Consider the following 16,588-nt stretch of genomic DNA (forward strand, 5'->3'; position numbering starts at 1 on the left):
ACGGGCTGGGTGTCACCACCTCCACTGCCCCAGAGGTAGGAAGGTGGCACCTGGATGTCCTAGGAGAAAACTGTGCTCCTGCAGAAAATTGCACGTTTTTCTCTGACTGGAGATGACATTTATTCCCTCAATGCAGTTTTTACTGTCAAAGGAGGATCTTAATCTCATAGTTTACACCTCAGAGACAATTTAAGCCTAAGTGAATGCTGTCATGACGCCTGGGGAGGGATGTAGGTGTGCTGGTGCAAACCAGTGCACGATGCTCCCTGACAGGCAGCTATAAATCCTCAGAAAGGATGTAACTGGTTAACTTCAGCCATATATTGAGATCCACCATGCAAGCACTCCCCTCTACCGAATGTAAGACTGTGTTTTTTTAATAAACGAGCATCTCACAAATTCACACATCACACATTTATGCCCTCTCCCTGATGTAAATACTTATAAATACTGGCGTTATGCTGACAGGAGCGTTTCTCAAGGAGGATTTCCCCAACCTGGAAGTTTACAAGCAGGCTCGGCAGTGTGTGTAACCCGTCTTGCCTCTACATGCAGCAGCCTCGCCAAAGCACCCTCCCTATCTGCCTGCCCGAGATGTGGCACCGGCCGACACTCCTACCACAACACTTTTTCAGAGGGCGGAGGAAAACAGAGCTGCAAGACCTCAACCTGCTCTTCAGGTGCCAGCCGTGCACGCATGTAGGGCCACCTCACTCCTCTATCAGCCACGGTTTTGAACACAGACAGGCTGCCGCTGCCAGGGTTTTATGGGCGAAGCGCCCTGCGTCGCTGCTCGAAGGGTGCGTGGCCTCCCCCCGGCACCTGTGGCCGAAGGCGTGACTTGGCAGCAGGTAAACGCTGCCTCTCCCCGCCTGTAACCATAGCCCTGCGCTTGCGAGGGAATTCGAGCCCGCGCTGCCGGCAGCAGGTGGCACGGTCCCGGTGGCCCCCGGGGCGCTCCCCGCCGCTGCGCAGCGAAGATGGTGGAAGGAGGTTTCACCAAACTCTTCCAGAAAAGGTCATTTTTCCGCTTTGTGCAGAAATATCAGCCCCTTGGGAGCGGCGAGCCGGAAGAGGAGGTGAGGATTGCCTATGCCTCTTGCCTGGACCTGCTGAAATAATTTGTGTAATTGGGGTTAAATTTGTCTACTTTGTCTGCTTTGTCCCACCGGTAACTGGATATTACCGCCGCTGTGCTCTCTTCTCGCTGTGCTGAGTCATTCCCTGTACAACAGGGGACGAGATTAATGATGTTTGCCAGGCAGCAGAGTGAGATGGGGATACTTGTTTCTATGCGATACTCCCAGGACATACAGCTCAGGCCAAAGTCCTGGCCAGGAACGTTGTTCTGTGCGCCGAGGAGGTTCAAAATCAACACAACTCGCAGCAGAGCGGCTGCCGGGAGGGCCATGGGCGCTGCGTGAGGCTCTCTGGAGTGCTCGCACAAAATGCAAACGCTGTCGCAGCAGAAGGGTGAATGAAGAGCAAGGCTAACCCTGTCCCCAGGGGTCCCCCCTGCCACTGGTGCCGGTCGTGGGTGGAAGGGCTGTGACCCCTCGTCTCTCTGTTCTGTTGCTGCAGTCGTTGCTGGTAACGAGTGCCTGAGAAGAGCTTTAGCTCAGACCTGCAGAGTCTGCCCTGAAGTAACGCCTTCCTTTCTTGAAAAATGCTGATGTGTGAGCACTGATTTTTTCCCCCTCCTCCCTTCACTACCTCTCCTCGGTGCAGATGGACCAAAGAGTGGCCAGTGGCGGTCTAGGTGTCACATTTGCTGTTTTCCTTGCTTTTTTACCACAAAACCTTCAGGTCCAGGATTATTTTATTATCACATTTTCTCAGCACAGGGATTTCCATTGCTTAAGCCCCATTTTTTTTTTCTCCCACGTGACAGATAGGTTGGGTGCCCTCCCACAGAAACCTGATTTGTCTAAGTCCTTCAGCATGTAGGCTTAGCCCTCAGTCCTGTCCCATCCCCAAGGACCATCCCCACACTTTCAAGAGATTCACATTCTTTTCTGTGACTGTCTGACTGAGGTCTTGTCTCAGATATTGTTTCAGCTAATCCTCTGCTCCCTTCTGAGTCTCGTCTTTCCAGTATGGGGGTTGGTCAGCGCTACAGGGAGAAGAAAATAAGACATTGAGCTGTGTGATGCTGCTCTACGCTAGCCATAGCCCAAAAGCCCATGAAAGGAAGAGCTTGTTGGGGTTACAGAAAGTGTCTGTAACCATCTTGCTTTGATGGGAAGCTGAGATTTCTGATCATACACAGGCAGGAGGCCACCAGCAATTAGTCTGGCTTGCTCTTTGGTGGTACCGTTTCTGTTGCTCAGAGTGTGATACATTTATAACAGGACAGGGAAATGACCAGCCTTCTGGCTGCAGGTGTAGAAAGTAACCAGCAAGGCGAAATGACAACAGGAACTTGATAAATCAAGAACATATTCTCAGGTTATGATTTAGGCTGGTAAATGATTCACATTTCCTCTAAGGACGGTATTTTGTTTCTTTATTTGAAAACAGAGCACTTTAAATCTTATAGCTCTTAAGTATATTGGTCAAAGGGTTGTCCTGGGCCTTAAAGATGTGAGCCAGGTGATCTGATGGGACCCAAGCCAGGATAAATACACAAATTGTGAAGGAAAAGCCCCTGTGCTTGTAGCTGTGAGGTGATGGCCAGCTCACAGGCTCTGGCCATGCTGTTATCTGGAGAGGGTAGAAGAGTTAACTTTCACATCAAAGCACAAGCACAGCCCATGTCTAGACTCTGTCGTATACGGTTTCAACTCTTTTTCTGCAGTGGCCCATTCAGAATCACAGGGAATTTTTGTGCTGCCGATCCACGGTTTATGAAAACCATGTGTTTCCTGCAGAAATCTGAAGAACATCCAAAGATTTTTCTTCTGAGCACCCACATGTACGTGTGTTTGAGGGTAAAAAAACCTCTGTGCACTGTGTGGGTCACATCTCCTTTTCCCTTTGACCATGTACCAGGGTCACCCCCGTGGCACCCAGTGCACCCAACGGGCACAGTCAAGGGCAGATTTCCCAGGGGGCTGCAGCTCTTCACCCCCAATAGTTTTTAACCAGATGATATGGGTGGGGTTTGTAACACCATCCAGGGCAATCTGTCCATCTCCACGCCTCCATTTCCACACACGGTGCCCCTAGGACTGGTGATGCTCAGCGCTGGTCCCGCAGGGGCCACAGGCAGGTGCCAGTGGGAGGGAGCCGTATATGCAGGCACAGGTCTCTCTCTGCCTCCTCCATCCCAGAATAACTGGATCCCAGGGCAAGATAAAAACACCTTTAAGGTCTTGGAGAGCATCATCCCTGGAGAGCATGGGAGAAGAGTTCATCATGGAGCTCCGCTGCCAACCCACCAGGGACCTGCTGTGATTTTCCCTTGTTAGCTTTAGAAACAGCTGGCTTCTACCCCAGGCACGTCTGGGTAGTAAATTTTAGTGCATTAAGATCTCCAGAGTTTCTTTGGAGCTCCTAGGAATTATCCTTTGCAATTGTTCCATTTCTCCCCACCAAAACCCCTTTTCACCGTTCCCCCACAACACCTGATCTATTCCACAGTCAGTAGCCGTGAGATGGAGCACGGGTATTTCCCAGCCCTGTCCTACGGTCAGGCCTGAATTGCTATTCCAGTTTGGGTCAAGGCTTTTTTCCGTTTCAGGTTTCACACCAATGAACATTTATCTCCTGGAGACTTTCCCAGGCTCCATATCCTCCTGGATATGCAGAGCATCTTATGAGAACCGTTTTATTACTGTGCAGGTACCTATTTTTTTATATGCCCTCAAAATAAATCAAATAGTGCAGCTTTCCTTCCCGGTGAAAAAAGGAAGACCATGGGATTGGCTTTGCACAGCTGCGACACAGACTTCGCTTACACGCACGTTTTCAGCCCCTTAGAGGTGTCAAGCCCAATTCCTTGCTTTTGAAAAAGCTTCCAGCAGGCAGGGGGTTAACTCCAGCTCCCACAGGTTTTTCGGCTGAGGGCTGCAGCACCTCCCTCCTAGGAGACCTTATCTAAGAAGTTGCCATAAACTTTTGGGGTTTGGGGGGTTTTTTGGGCCTGGGAGGGACTGGTTTGTGTGGGTGAGGAAGCTCCTCAACTGCTGGCTGTGGAGCTGTAGTGATGGGGGGGGTTCTCCTGCAGGGATGGCAATGCCACCTTTCAGCTCAAGAGGCTTTGCTTTAGATTAATGGGAGCTGGAAAATCTTTTTTTATAATTAAGCAAAAAAAGGAAAAGGCAGGTTTGAGCAGGAGGAAGAGACCAGTGGAGGTGAGGGGAGGGGGATGTTCAGCTGGGGGCAATCAGCCCACAGTTTGGGCACTGCCCACCCAGCCCAAGTCAGCCCTCCAATACCCCTGGGAGCAACTCAAAATCCAGGGAATAGTTTTAAGTCAGCTTTTCTGGGAAAACGTTGGCTTTTTGAACAATCAAAGTGTCAATTTTGAGGCTTATATCCACAAGCCAGGAGACCAGAGGCTTTATTTCACATAGAAAATCCTCAATTCTGTGCTAGACGTGCAATGGGGGAGCGAGAAACTGCGCAACAGGATCTGAAACCGCGGCGGTGGGTGGGAAATGACGGGGGGCTCGGATAATGAAGCCCAGTGAGGCAGCCTGTCGTTTGCAGGGCTGTGGTTTGCTCTGGGTTGGTTTCCGCATGCTGCCTGCACCCCTGAAACGCAGGTCCTCCGCCTGCCATGGGCACCAGAAAAAGCAGCGCAAGGGGCTTTTGAGGGAATGGTTTGATTTGTTTCTTTTAGTAAGGATGAAGATTATACAGGGAGAGGGTTTCTGCTTAATCTTTTAAAGGGCTTCTTGTTAAACTAAATAACCCAGCCCACTTTTGACTGGATTACGATATATTAGGTGGTGCAAAGTAATCCAAGATGGGGGGAAAAAATATGCAAAACCTTGGTAAAGGCAGAGGTCCGGGGGAAATCCCGAGAACTCGTCTTTTGGGCTGTTTGCCAGAGCGCACAGAAAGGGCTACGTACTCTGCAGAAAGCCCCACGCCTTCTTCCTTCCCACGCAGGCTGCTCAGCACAACAATTGATGGATTGTTTCGGGGCGAGGGAAGAGGCGGCAGCGGCACAGGTACCGGCAGCGCCGGCTGTGCTCCGAGGTGCTCCGGGGCAGGGTGCTGCAGGGCTCCCCACCATGACCAGCTGCTCTTTACAGCCTCCAGTATCTCCTGGCCTTGCAAAGCAACAGATAAACTAATCATTTTTTTTTGTTTTTCTTTTTACTTCTTTCTGCCCTGCTGTATGGAGCCGTGCGCTCTTGTGCTTGAGTTATGCCTAAAGGATAGAGGTTAAAAACGTAAATGGATAGTGCTGCTAGCCCGCATCCATTTTACAAGGTAAATAGAAAGGAAAGTAATGCACAAGGAGAGGTTAGTTTATGAAGGTATTTGCTCAGGACTCTGCCTGGTGTCTACCAGACGCTGGGTGGGATGTTTTTAGGGGCAAAGGCGCTCTGCAGAAGAGAAGAGCGATGGGGCTGCACTGATGCATCACTGGAGCTGTTTGTCTGGTAGGAAAAGCTGTGCCCCGTTCATCCAGGGGAAATCACTTACAGGTGTAAGCTAATCAATGCAAATTAGCTCATCCCAATAAAGCTGTTCATTTCACAGCAGCCTATGCCTGCAAGGAGCTGCTAATGTATCTGCAGGAGCTGCCAGTGCATGGCTCGGGCACATCCATAGGCTTTTGTCGTTCGTTTCCTCCACGCCTTTTCAAAGGTAAATATTAGTGTTAGAGCTGAGCCCTGGCTTCCCCCGCTGGCTCGGGGACTGGAGGCATGTCACCATCCTGTCTGGGTCTCTTCTCACCCTCCAGCTCCTTTAATTAAAATTTAAACTTCCTCAAGGCAAGGCTGTGCCTCGACACCTTCATGTGCCACCAGCATTAATCAAACCAGCACAGTAATGAATGCAAGGTACATTTCTAAATGTTACAACCCCATATTTTCTTCCCAACAAGTCCTTCAACCTCCTTAGATGCATGGGTGGCTTTCAGTCCTGTAGGGTCTGGGGGTCAACAAAGATACAGGGAACAGCTGAACTTGCACAAGTAGGACACACAGGTGGAATGAATCACTGGAAGGGCATTTTTGTCCCTTTTAGAGATGTCTGTTAAGGAAATGCTGAAATAAGGGTGCTGCCTGGACATAGCAGGCCTCAAAACAGCAGAGAAATGCTACAGGTTCTTTGGGCAAATCGTGGTTGTCAGCATGAGGGATTCATGGAAGTGGAATATCCTTGGAAATCTTGGAGAAATTGCTGGGGTTTTGGAAAGGCTGGTTGCTCCTGGGGCAAAAATGGCTTCTAAATGGGCTCTGCACGGACCGAGGGATCACAGCAAACTCTTCTGTGTTTGCTCCAGGAGCAGGTCAGTGCCAGCGTCTCGTGTGTTAGCAGCTGTGCCGTGGGTCAGTAAACAGCAATAAAAAGGGGGCTGAAACGTATGGAAATGGCAAAAGCCTTTTTAAAGAGCAGGGCTTAGAGATGCTCCCATCTCCTCTGCTACAAAGCCACAAGACAGAAACCAATTCTGTTACTGGCATGAGTGAACAGCCAAAGGGATTTTCTGCATCAATCTCTGTCTTTAGATTGCAAAACGCTGGATGCTTCTAAAAACCTCTTGAATATTCATGGAAGGGCTAATTCTCCAAATACCACTTCAGGCACCTCTGAAGTCCTCCAAGCCCTTGCTCAGGTGCTGCTATGAGCCGGACCTGAACGTTTCCCCCAGCGAACACCCCGGGGTGCTGGCAGCGAGGAGCCGGTGCCAAATTCTTCCTGCCCTGCCGAGTGTGAACTGGCTGCATGGCTGAGCTCTGCTGGGGGCTGAGCACCGCGCTCCCTCGGGGTCCCTCTCGTAATGACCGCGCGGTCTTGTGCTTTATGAATGAAAGCAAGCGGCAGTGGGATTCTCCTGTCCCTTGGGAAGGGTGAGGTTTCTCCCTCTGCATCCTTACCCTGCAGCAGCATTGACACAGTCTCCATCGTGTGCCTGGCTGAAGTTTCAGGCAATGCCACTGCTCTGAAAAGTGTTTTGGAAAAGGAGACAAGGGAGGTCAGGGTGTTGGGAGCTCGGCACAGCCCTCGGGCTGCCTGGATGGGACAGGAAGGGTTTGTCCTGCTTGGAGGTGTTCGCACAGCCAGCAGTGGAAGAAAACAGCCATGGAGACGGGAGAGGCAGCTTTTGCTTTCTCCCACTGGCTCAGAGATTCTTCTATCTCACATCTATTAATAATAAATAAATTAATGTCTTTAACAGGGGAAAAGGTTTTTCCCATGCTCTGACCATTGAGCGGGCAGTGGGCTGTGAGACACTGGCACAGAAAAATGCTCATCTCAGGCAGGATACATGCAAACAGCAGAGCCTGGCACGCTTTTCTGACCACAGCGGTGGTGTGCTCTTGTCTTTTAAGTGATCCAGCTCCTAATAGTCTTTCTTTCCACTACAAGAATGTGCACCAGGTTTTGAGGTTGTCATAAAGATTAATTAGTAAATGTTATAAAGTGCTATGATTTAGGAAGTGTTTTAGCTACCTGTGAAGCCACAGAATCACAGATCACCTCTGGAGCTCACCCCATCCCACCCCCTGCCTGAGCAGGCACCCCCAGAGCAGGGGCACAGGGCCGTGTCCGGGCGGGGGGTGAATGTCTCCAGGGAAGGGACCCCACAGCCTCTCTGGGCAGCCTGTGCCCCTGCTCTGGCACCCGCACAGGGAAGGGGTTTGGCCTCATGTTCAGGGGGAACTTCCCATGTTCCAGCTTGTGCCTGTTACCCCTTGGCCTGGCGTTGGGCACCACTGAAAAGAGCCCGGCCCCATCCTCCTGACACCCGCCCTTCAGATATTTATAAGCATTGCTGAGATCCCCCCTCAGCCTTCTCCTCTCCAGGCTGAACAAGCCCAGGTCTCAGCCTTTCCTCACAAGGGAGATGCTCCAGCCCCTGATCCCCTTGGCAGCTCTGCGCTGGGCTTGCTCCAGCAGTTCCCTGCCCTTCTTGCACTGGGGGGCCCAGCCACACAGCTGGCAAGGTGACAGAAGGGAATGGGATTAAGGAAAGAAACAGAGAGATGCTTAAATAGTTTTATGAACTGTGCTCTTGCCTAACAATTGCTTTATCTCATTTACTCAGACCCATGAGGAGTGTGAGCTGAAAATAATTGAGCAGCAGGAGGAGGAGGTGACGGTTCTGCCCGCAAAAGACGCATGTAAACGCCATAAAGAAGACTTGGCAAAAGCTTTAAATGTAAGGGTTTGTAGAGGTCTTTGTGAACAGAGCAAGGCAGTCCGTGTAATCTGACTCTGGGAAGAGGCTGAGCAGCAAAACTGGTCTTTGGTTTCACGTGCAAACTCCTGGACTGCCCAGTGCCCCTGCCTTCGCGTGGGACGGGTCCTCGCCTTGGCTCAGCATTGGGCGTTTGTGCTTCCCTTTGTCCTGGGAAAGGATTTTGCTGAAGTGAGTGGCTCTGAGCTGCAGGTGAAAGAGCCCAATTGTCCAGCCTGGAAAACGACGCGCTGGCAGGGCTGCGCCCAGGCTGGCGGAGGAGCCCCGTGTGCAGGCTGCGCAGCTTCCCACTCAAATTATCGGCAGCTCCTTGGAAAATGTTGTGCGAACGCACGCAGCACTTTTACCCCTGCTTTTTGTAGCGGGTTTCATTTCAGAGGCAAAACTCGTCACGTTTATTGTCCTAGATGACTTCTCAAAGGCTTGCTTGCGGTTTGAATCGTCAGACACCGATTCACCTCCCCAGCCCTACCCCAAGCAAACAGCAAAGCTGCAGCCGTCACCTGGCTCAGCTCGTGCTGAGACCTGTTTGCCCGCGCGGAGCGGGGAGATCGGCCCTGGCAGGGGTGCGTGGGGTGGCCGGCTCTGCCCCGGCCCCGCTCGAGCTTCCCCGCAGCCGCAGCACGGGCGTAGCCGGAGGGATGGAGGGACACGGGGGCTCAGGAAGGAAACCCCAGTCGCTCCGTCTGCCCTCGACTTAGCGCTAGGGAAAAGAAACAGTGTGATGTTATAACTCACACTTAACCACATGTACGAAAAATAGATGGAAATCTAGAAAGGCTGAGTCCCCACGACCAGGGAAAGCTGTAGCGCTTAGCGATATTTTGGTGTCTGACCTTGCTGGTTTTTTAAATCCAGGCAAAATAGATCTTATTCCTCCTCCATTTGTTCTCTTTGAGCTTTTTCAGGGTATTTTTGGTTTTTTTGTTGGTTTTTTTTTTTTTAACATACAGTGAAACTAGAAATCAGTTTTTTCCTTTACTATTTTAGAGTTCTAATTTGTCATCTATTATATGGCTTCTCACTTATGTAAATATTTTTTAAATTACCTTGTGCTTACTTTATGGGTTTCTGTAGTGGTAGGTGGCAAAGTATTATAGTTTAACAAAAATAAATATCTAAACAAAAAAAACAATGGATAGATTTATTTTTATGTGAGGGATTGAACCACGAACATCTTGCCCGGTCTACTTACAGGTTTTTAACACAACATTGCCTATAACTATTCTACAATATGTGATGTTTGGGTTGGGTTGTTTCTTTTAATTTCCCTCTAGGTTGACTTACAAACCGGACTCTCTGAGTGTTCTGTGCTACAGCGCAGGTTAAAACATGGCTGGAATGAATTTTCAGTAGAGAATTCGGAGCCTATATGGAGGAAATATCTAGACCAGGTAAGGATTTTCTGCACACGTTCTTATTTCCTGGCAAAAACCCCTGGCTGGCTTGGCCTGAGTGTGTCTCTGCATTGAAATATTCAGGATTTCTGCTTCTACAGATTCAGCCTTGGAAGGGGCTGTGCCCCAGCTACAGAGATTGTCTGTTCCCCTGGGAAAGCCATCATGAGATTCAGATGCAGGGTCATTTAACGTGAAGATAACATCTTAAAATAAAAATAAACCTTTTTATCTCCATGCAGCCCACAAATCAAAAGCCATAGATGAGTGGCCTGATTTCTGGAGCATGTTTATTCCCTTTAAGGCAAGTGATAAAATCATGAAAGGCTTGAGGAATACCAGTAGTAGCTCAAAGCCACTCTGGTTTCAGTTACCCCCGTGAAGGAAAGTCCTAAAACGCCTGCAAAAGCAGAGGCACTTGCGGAGCTCAGGTGAGCGTTGGTTCCCTATCAGCAATACATCAGTAACAGATGCATTAATACGCGGTGCCATGCGCAGCAAAGATCCACGATTTCAAACCAGCAGCCCCCAAAAAGCCAGGCAGAAGGTGGTATTTGCTATCTTGTTTTTCCCTAGCTGAGTTATCCTTGAGTTTTGCTTTTATTAACTGGTTCTCATCAGCATTTAACGCACCTTTGACCTCCCTTTCAGAGTTTTTTAACCAAACAAGAAGGGTCTTTGGTTTTTGGTTTTTTTCAACCAGTTATTTGACCGATTTTCTTCTTGCTTAGCTGGATCATGAAGATTTTAGTTGCTTTGAAAGACTTTATTTTTATTTCATGGACTATCCCTTTTCTCCTCTGTGATCAATATTCTTTAAGCACTTTGTAATCATCGCTTGGTCTTTTCAAGGACTCTTTTATTCTTAATAGAAAGTGAGATGGTGCTTTTTTTTCCTACTCATCCTTAACAAAGTGTTTCTCCTATGGGGACACCAAACTCACTCTTTAGTGCACCTCTGAGCCTTCTGCAACCTGTTGGTCTCTCTGGAAGGGCTGCTTGCAGCCCCACACCATTCGCGCCTCTGCACTTGACCGTCGTCCCTCGGCAGACACTTGACGTGGCTTCTTCCAGCTGCTATTTTTGTAAAGCATCCCCTTTGGCCCAGTCGTTCTAAAGAGAAATGAAGGGACCCTCACCTTTGGTTTCAACAAGGAATACATTTAAACCTTGGGTTTCTGACCGTGCATCGCCACACGTTACCCAAAACGGGCACTTTTCTCTTTACCTGACTTAATTCCCTTACGTCAGTTCCCACATTATCTAAATGGAGCTGTAACTTTCTCAGGTAAGAGAAAGGTCCTTAAAATCTGTGTTTAAAAGTAAAATAAGTGAGGATCTTACTCCTGGAGCCCTGGGTTCAGCGCAGAGTTTAGCAGATTAACTAAAGAAAAGAGGAAAAAGAAGGCGGGGCCGGGGGGGGGGGAAGGGGATCTCTGGTTTCAAATTCTAAAAAGACAATGAAGTTTTTGTTTGTATCTCTTGTGCCTCCGAGCTTTCAGAGTCAGTCCTGCGCTGCATGTCTGCAAAGGCGAGCCTGGCCTGTGCAAACAGGGGAAAAGAGGAAACTGGTGTCATTTGGTGTGAGCCTCTGCCTTGCCCTGCTTGTCCCCGGTGCCACCCGTCCCCTGTACGGGCGCAGGACCTGGCTTCAGCCCAACCACGGGTGCTGCACCCTCTGCCGAGGCAGAGCGATGCTGCTGTCTTGGGCAAGGAGGCTCTCTGCAGCAAAACCACATGCCTAATCCTTTCTGGAGAGGTCTGAGGCCAGCTCAGCTTCGGCAGTGCCATATTTAACTTTATATTGCTTTTTTTTATTATTTTTTCAGTTTAAAAATCCCCTCATTCTCTTGTTGCTGGCTTCCGCTTTAGTAAGCGTCATCACGAAAGAATACGAGGACGCCGCAAGCATCGCCATGGTAGGTGGTACCTCTCCTGCAACCCAACCCTTCGCTCTCTGAAGCTGGTGTGCCCGTGCCTGTAACGCCTCTTTGTTCGCAGGCGGTGCTCATCGTGGTCACCGTGGCCTTCATCCAGGTACGTCAGCTGGAGCTCGGCTCCGCGGCCGGGGCTGCCATGAGCGGGCTCGCTCGTGTAACTTGGCTTTCTTCTCCTTTCTCGTCTAAAAGGAATATCGCTCAGAAAAATCTCTGGAAGAGCTTAACAAGCTGGTGCCCCCCGAGTGCAACTGGTGAGGCATCCCTGGTTTGGTGGGGTGTAGCAGGGTGCGGGTTATGAGGGAAGAACCGAGCGGTGAAGAAAATCACTTCAAGTTGTCGTGCATGTGATGAGAACCCCGGTGCCCGCAGGGGTGGCACCGTGTGTGGGTGCAGCTGTAAGGCACCGTGAAAGGAGATGAAATAACTCTGATTTTTAAAGTAGGCACCCAGAGGAATTGAATAAATGCTGAGAGGCAGGAGGGTGCCAGAAATGTCCCACTGAACACCCTGCCTAAGCATCCCTGCAACCTCTTGCATGTCGCTGACTCCCTGTGCAGGAGAAACCTCACCTACATTTTTCTTTGGCTTTAGGGTAGTCTCTTCCCCAGGAGATCGGCACAAAATGACTTACGAATGGCGGCGCACGCGGGCTCGGTTTCCTCGCCCACGCCTGCCTGCCACTGTGTGTACGTTCTGGGCACAGACACAGAGACTCACAGAATCATTAAGGTTGGAAAAGACCTCTAGGATCATCAAGTCCAACCACCAACCCAACACCCCCATGTGTCCTAAATCATGCCCTGAAGTGCCATGTCTATATGTTTTTTGAACACCCCCAGGGATGGTGACTCCCCCACCTCTCTGGGCAGCCTGTGCCAGTGCCCGACCACTCTTGCAGTGAAGACTTTTTCCTAATATCCAACCTAAACCTCCCCCGATGCAGCTTGAGGCCGTTTCCTCTCATTCTATCACTAGTGACTTGGGAGAAGAGACCGACCCCCACCTCACTACATCAGGTGCTTTGGTGCAGATCAGCCACACACAAGCACCATTGCCCATGGAGCAGTTGTAGGTCTGTCAGATATCACTTCCCTGACTCCTTTGATGTTCTGTATCAGTCCTTTAGATTACAGGAAAAACTTTTCCTCTTTATGTCTTTGCAAATGAGTTTTATTAAATATAAATAAGCTGTGAGGCCCAGAGGAACCCTGCACTGCAAAAGCAGCGTGGGGTTTTCTTCTGGTCCAAAGTTCATCCCGGTTTGGATCTTACAAATGCCACTGTTTGTTCTTTATTTATTTATGATATGACACCGTAAGCATCTAACCACTTGAAAGGCTGTACTCTTAATACAAAAGTGAAATGCCAGTGGTAATTCTAGCTTTAAAAAGCTTCTTTTTAGGTTAAAGAATCTTCAGTTCATTCCTTAAAGCATGAGCCACAGGAATGCGCACCATCTTGTCACTCCTATCTACTGTATAAGTACAGTTTAAGTCACTTATTGCTGAAATGCAAGTCTTCCATAACCTGGCCGTCTGTTTATGAATTAAAACTGAGCCCAAACTAAACATAATCACCTCTCCTCACCGTTATGAAGATTTTGTGTTCTTATTTACTTTGGAAGGTCTTTGAGGCAGGGCTGTTGCTTTCTCTCCAGTCACATTCCCAAGCCTGCAGAAGGAATGAAAACCTCACAGCCTGCTTTCCTGTTCTTTTTCCGTTTGTCTAACGTAGCCTAAGGGAAGGAAAACTGCAGCATCTTCTAGCACGAGAGCTTGTGCCTGGAGATATCATATATCTGTCTGTTGGCGACAGGGTTCCTGCAGACCTCAGGCTGATAGAGGTAAATACAGCTATACGTATAAGAGCCTGTTGCGGGAATTTCTTAACAGTGCCAGAAATGTGCCTTTTTAATTAGGTTACAGATCTGCTGGTGGATGAATCCAGTTTTACTGGAGAAGCTGAGCCTTGCAACAAGTCTGACAGTGTCTTACTGGAAGCCGGAGACATAACCACACTGAGCAATGTTGTTTTCATGGGGACCCTGGTGCGATACGGGAAGGGAAAAGTGAGTCCTGTCAGCCTTGATCTTTTCCTCGACATCACTTACAGAATCTCCAGAGTTTTTCATCTTCCCCTCTCTTTTTTCCTTCTTTTCAGGGCGTAGTTATTGGGACGGGTGAAAATTCACAGTTTGGAGAGGTGTTCAAAATGATGCAAGCTGAAGAGGTAAAGTAGTCTCTGTGTCTCTCTGGAAACGGTAGATGTTCTGGATGAAAGCTTGTGAGGAGGAGCAGTTCCAAGAGTTAATGCATCGCGTTCATTTCTATTTCTGTCTCAAAACGCCTGTGTGACTGAGGGACATCAAAGTGCTGTATCCAAAAAAGGCTATAAGCAGGATTTAGGCTTCTAAATCCAGACTTGTGATGCTCAGCTTGTGTCTAACTTGGTAGTCACCCAAACACCACGGTTGCTTCTCTCCCCACCCCGCCTCCACTTTCCACTACATATATAAAATTTTACTTCTACACATGGCAAAATTTCACGGGCCAGAACTCTGAGCTAACACAGATGAGGATCTAGAAACTAGTTAACTCTTGAGCCATTAATGCAAGAAATCACAGCGAAGCAGAAGCAGACACTTCTGGGTAATGTGTGTGCAAAGATTCTGGGAGAAGGATGGGGGTGGTCCAGACTTTTCACCCCTGTCCCAGAGGTCTTGCACACACATTATCCAGACCTGGACTCAATCGATACGGTCCTTTTTTAGCCCTTAGTCTGTCCCTACCTTGGCTCCCCAGCTATAATTGAATATAATTCTTCTTTTTCTCCCACTTTTTGCCTGTCTTGAGTGCACTGAGGCAGCGACTCTCTCCCTGTGGGCCAGCCCGTGCCCAGCAGACCCCGCTGGGGGTTTGGGGTGGGGAAGCGCTAGGATAGATCGGGCAGCTGTAGCAACCCCAGTAAATGATAACCAGGACTGTGTGCGTCAGTCGTTCTGGGCTGAGTGTCATCTTCTTATCTCATGTAACAAGCAAAGAAAACCAGCTATACTCTAATGTTTCCAGACCCCCAAAACACCTCTCCAGAAAAGCATGGACAGACTGGGCAAGCAACTCACTCTTTTCTCCTTCGGCATAATCGGTGAGTCGGGTGCAATGCTCGTACTTGCATGGTCAGCTGTGAAAGGCCTCTGTGCTCCAGGGCCACTTTTTTCAAAAGTACTTGTTGATGTGGGTTACCTGAACGTTGGGGGTTCGAGCAGAGACACTTTGGAAGGAGAGAGAATGGGGGCCTCCCTGCCTGCTCGGTTCCCCACCAACAGCTAAAGCAGGTTAGAGATTTATAAATTTCTTGAGGTTTTTTAATCAGATGGTTTTCCCCCACCAGGTTTAATAATGCTTATTGGCTGGTTACAAGGGAAGCATCTCCTCAGCATGTTCACGATTGGAGTTAGGTGAGCACTGGAGACCACCTTTCACCTCTCTCTTTGATTTCTAGTGAAACGTGTCCCAGGCAACTCCCTGTTCAAAACAATGGACATTTTGCAAAGGAGAACTTGAGTAAGACCCTTCATCAATATGTATTGATCCTGCACTGGTGAAATGAATGTGAGCTTTACAGCAGTTTAGTAGAAAAAACCCAAGTTTTAGGGTTTATTTAATTCTGGAAAAGTATTTTTAAAATCTTCACTGGGTTTTCTACCTCATCCTGCTGTGAATGTCCTTTCTGTACTATGAATTTAGTGGGAGTGTAGCAACAGCAAATATTAGTCTTTGATGATCTTACTGGATTTACGTCTAAAGATAGGAATGTGCATTTTATAGGGCATAAAAAGCATGCACAACCTCTTAATCAATAAACCACGTGTTTTGGTAGTACCCACGAAACCTGTTGTTCGGTGTAAAAAAAAAAAAAATGTTTTCCATGGAAATAAAATCAAAACCACAGATAAGGAGACAACAGAGAAGCCAAACTGGCTCCGTGCCCACCTTCCTGTCCCCTGGGGGGATGTGGTGGCAAAGAAAAGTAGTTAAGCCTGAGTTTTGGAGAGAAGCCTATGGTTTCAAAAGCCCTCCTTGATTACTTTTTGCACTTACCTAGAAGCGTCCAGAGTTACCCAAGGAATAACTGAGGGACAGACATAGACTGTGTCTGGATTTTTGTAGCATGTCGGGTGCTGCAGGTTTTAGTGTTGCTTCTATTCAGTGTGTGCCGTCTGGGGACGTCTGGGGGCCTGATTCTGTCCCGCCACAGTTGTACCCACGTGTAAGAGAGGAGATGAGGGGCTGAGTGTGGCCAGCAGCCAGTAACTAGCATGTGAGCCATGACACTAAGGAATATTCAACTTCCATCCTCAGAAAATTAAATAAATGAAACGAAATCTGACCCCTAAATCCCTACTTAGCCAGAAATTAACGCTCTTTGGCAATGTAAAGAAGAAAAGTAATTGCTCTGTCAAAATCATCCAGAAAAATGTTGAACAGCTGGATAAATATCCTGGTATTGTATTTACAGTGTGCCAGGAGTCCCAGTGGTTAGCACTGCACTCTCCCACTCAGATACACACATATGAGCAGGAAAACTCACCCCGTGGCAATGTCCCTTTGACATATTTTGGTCGGTACTTGTAGTTTGACCCCTGCGTTGAAGCTGTTTTCTCTCTGCTGTCCCCAGCCTGGCGGTGGCCGCCATCCCAGAGGGCCTCCCCATCGTGGTCACCGTAACGCTGGTGCTGGGCATTCTCCGCATGGCTAAGAAAAGGGTGATTGTGAAGAAGCTGCCCATAGTAGAAACCTTAGGTAAGGCGGCAAAGGGGCCACGCAGCTTGGTCGTCTGCCAGGCCTGAAAATCTGAACCGAATAGCAATGGGCTGGCCGAATGAGCCGTGGCCTGATTAAAAATATTAACTTTGGAATATG

The 16,588-nt window shown here is 48.8% G+C and overlaps 1 protein-coding gene across 1 annotated transcript in view; it reads left to right on the plus strand.

Annotated features, from left to right (window-relative positions):
• Window positions 1–287: 287 nt before the first annotated feature.
• The window catches only part of ATP2C2 (ATPase secretory pathway Ca2+ transporting 2), a 29,239-nt gene continuing 12,938 nt past the window's right edge, over window positions 288–16,588 (plus strand). Inside the window, exons 1-12 of the mRNA XM_064459669.1 lie at window positions 288–1,079; window positions 8,177–8,290; window positions 9,607–9,723; window positions 11,556–11,645; window positions 11,728–11,763; window positions 11,856–11,917; window positions 13,401–13,509; window positions 13,585–13,734; window positions 13,827–13,895; window positions 14,735–14,810; window positions 15,057–15,123; window positions 16,344–16,468. Of these exons, the coding sequence (XP_064315739.1) occupies window positions 981–1,079; window positions 8,177–8,290; window positions 9,607–9,723; window positions 11,556–11,645; window positions 11,728–11,763; window positions 11,856–11,917; window positions 13,401–13,509; window positions 13,585–13,734; window positions 13,827–13,895; window positions 14,735–14,810; window positions 15,057–15,123; window positions 16,344–16,468 (1,114 nt within the window). The 5' untranslated portion in view covers window positions 288–980. The remainder of the gene's footprint in view (window positions 1,080–8,176; window positions 8,291–9,606; window positions 9,724–11,555; window positions 11,646–11,727; window positions 11,764–11,855; window positions 11,918–13,400; window positions 13,510–13,584; window positions 13,735–13,826; window positions 13,896–14,734; window positions 14,811–15,056; window positions 15,124–16,343; window positions 16,469–16,588) is intronic.

Source organism: Phalacrocorax carbo, chromosome 8 (assembly GCF_963921805.1).
Source record: "Phalacrocorax carbo chromosome 8, bPhaCar2.1, whole genome shotgun sequence".
In the NCBI taxonomy this organism is placed as follows: domain Eukaryota; kingdom Metazoa; phylum Chordata; class Aves; order Suliformes; family Phalacrocoracidae; genus Phalacrocorax; species Phalacrocorax carbo.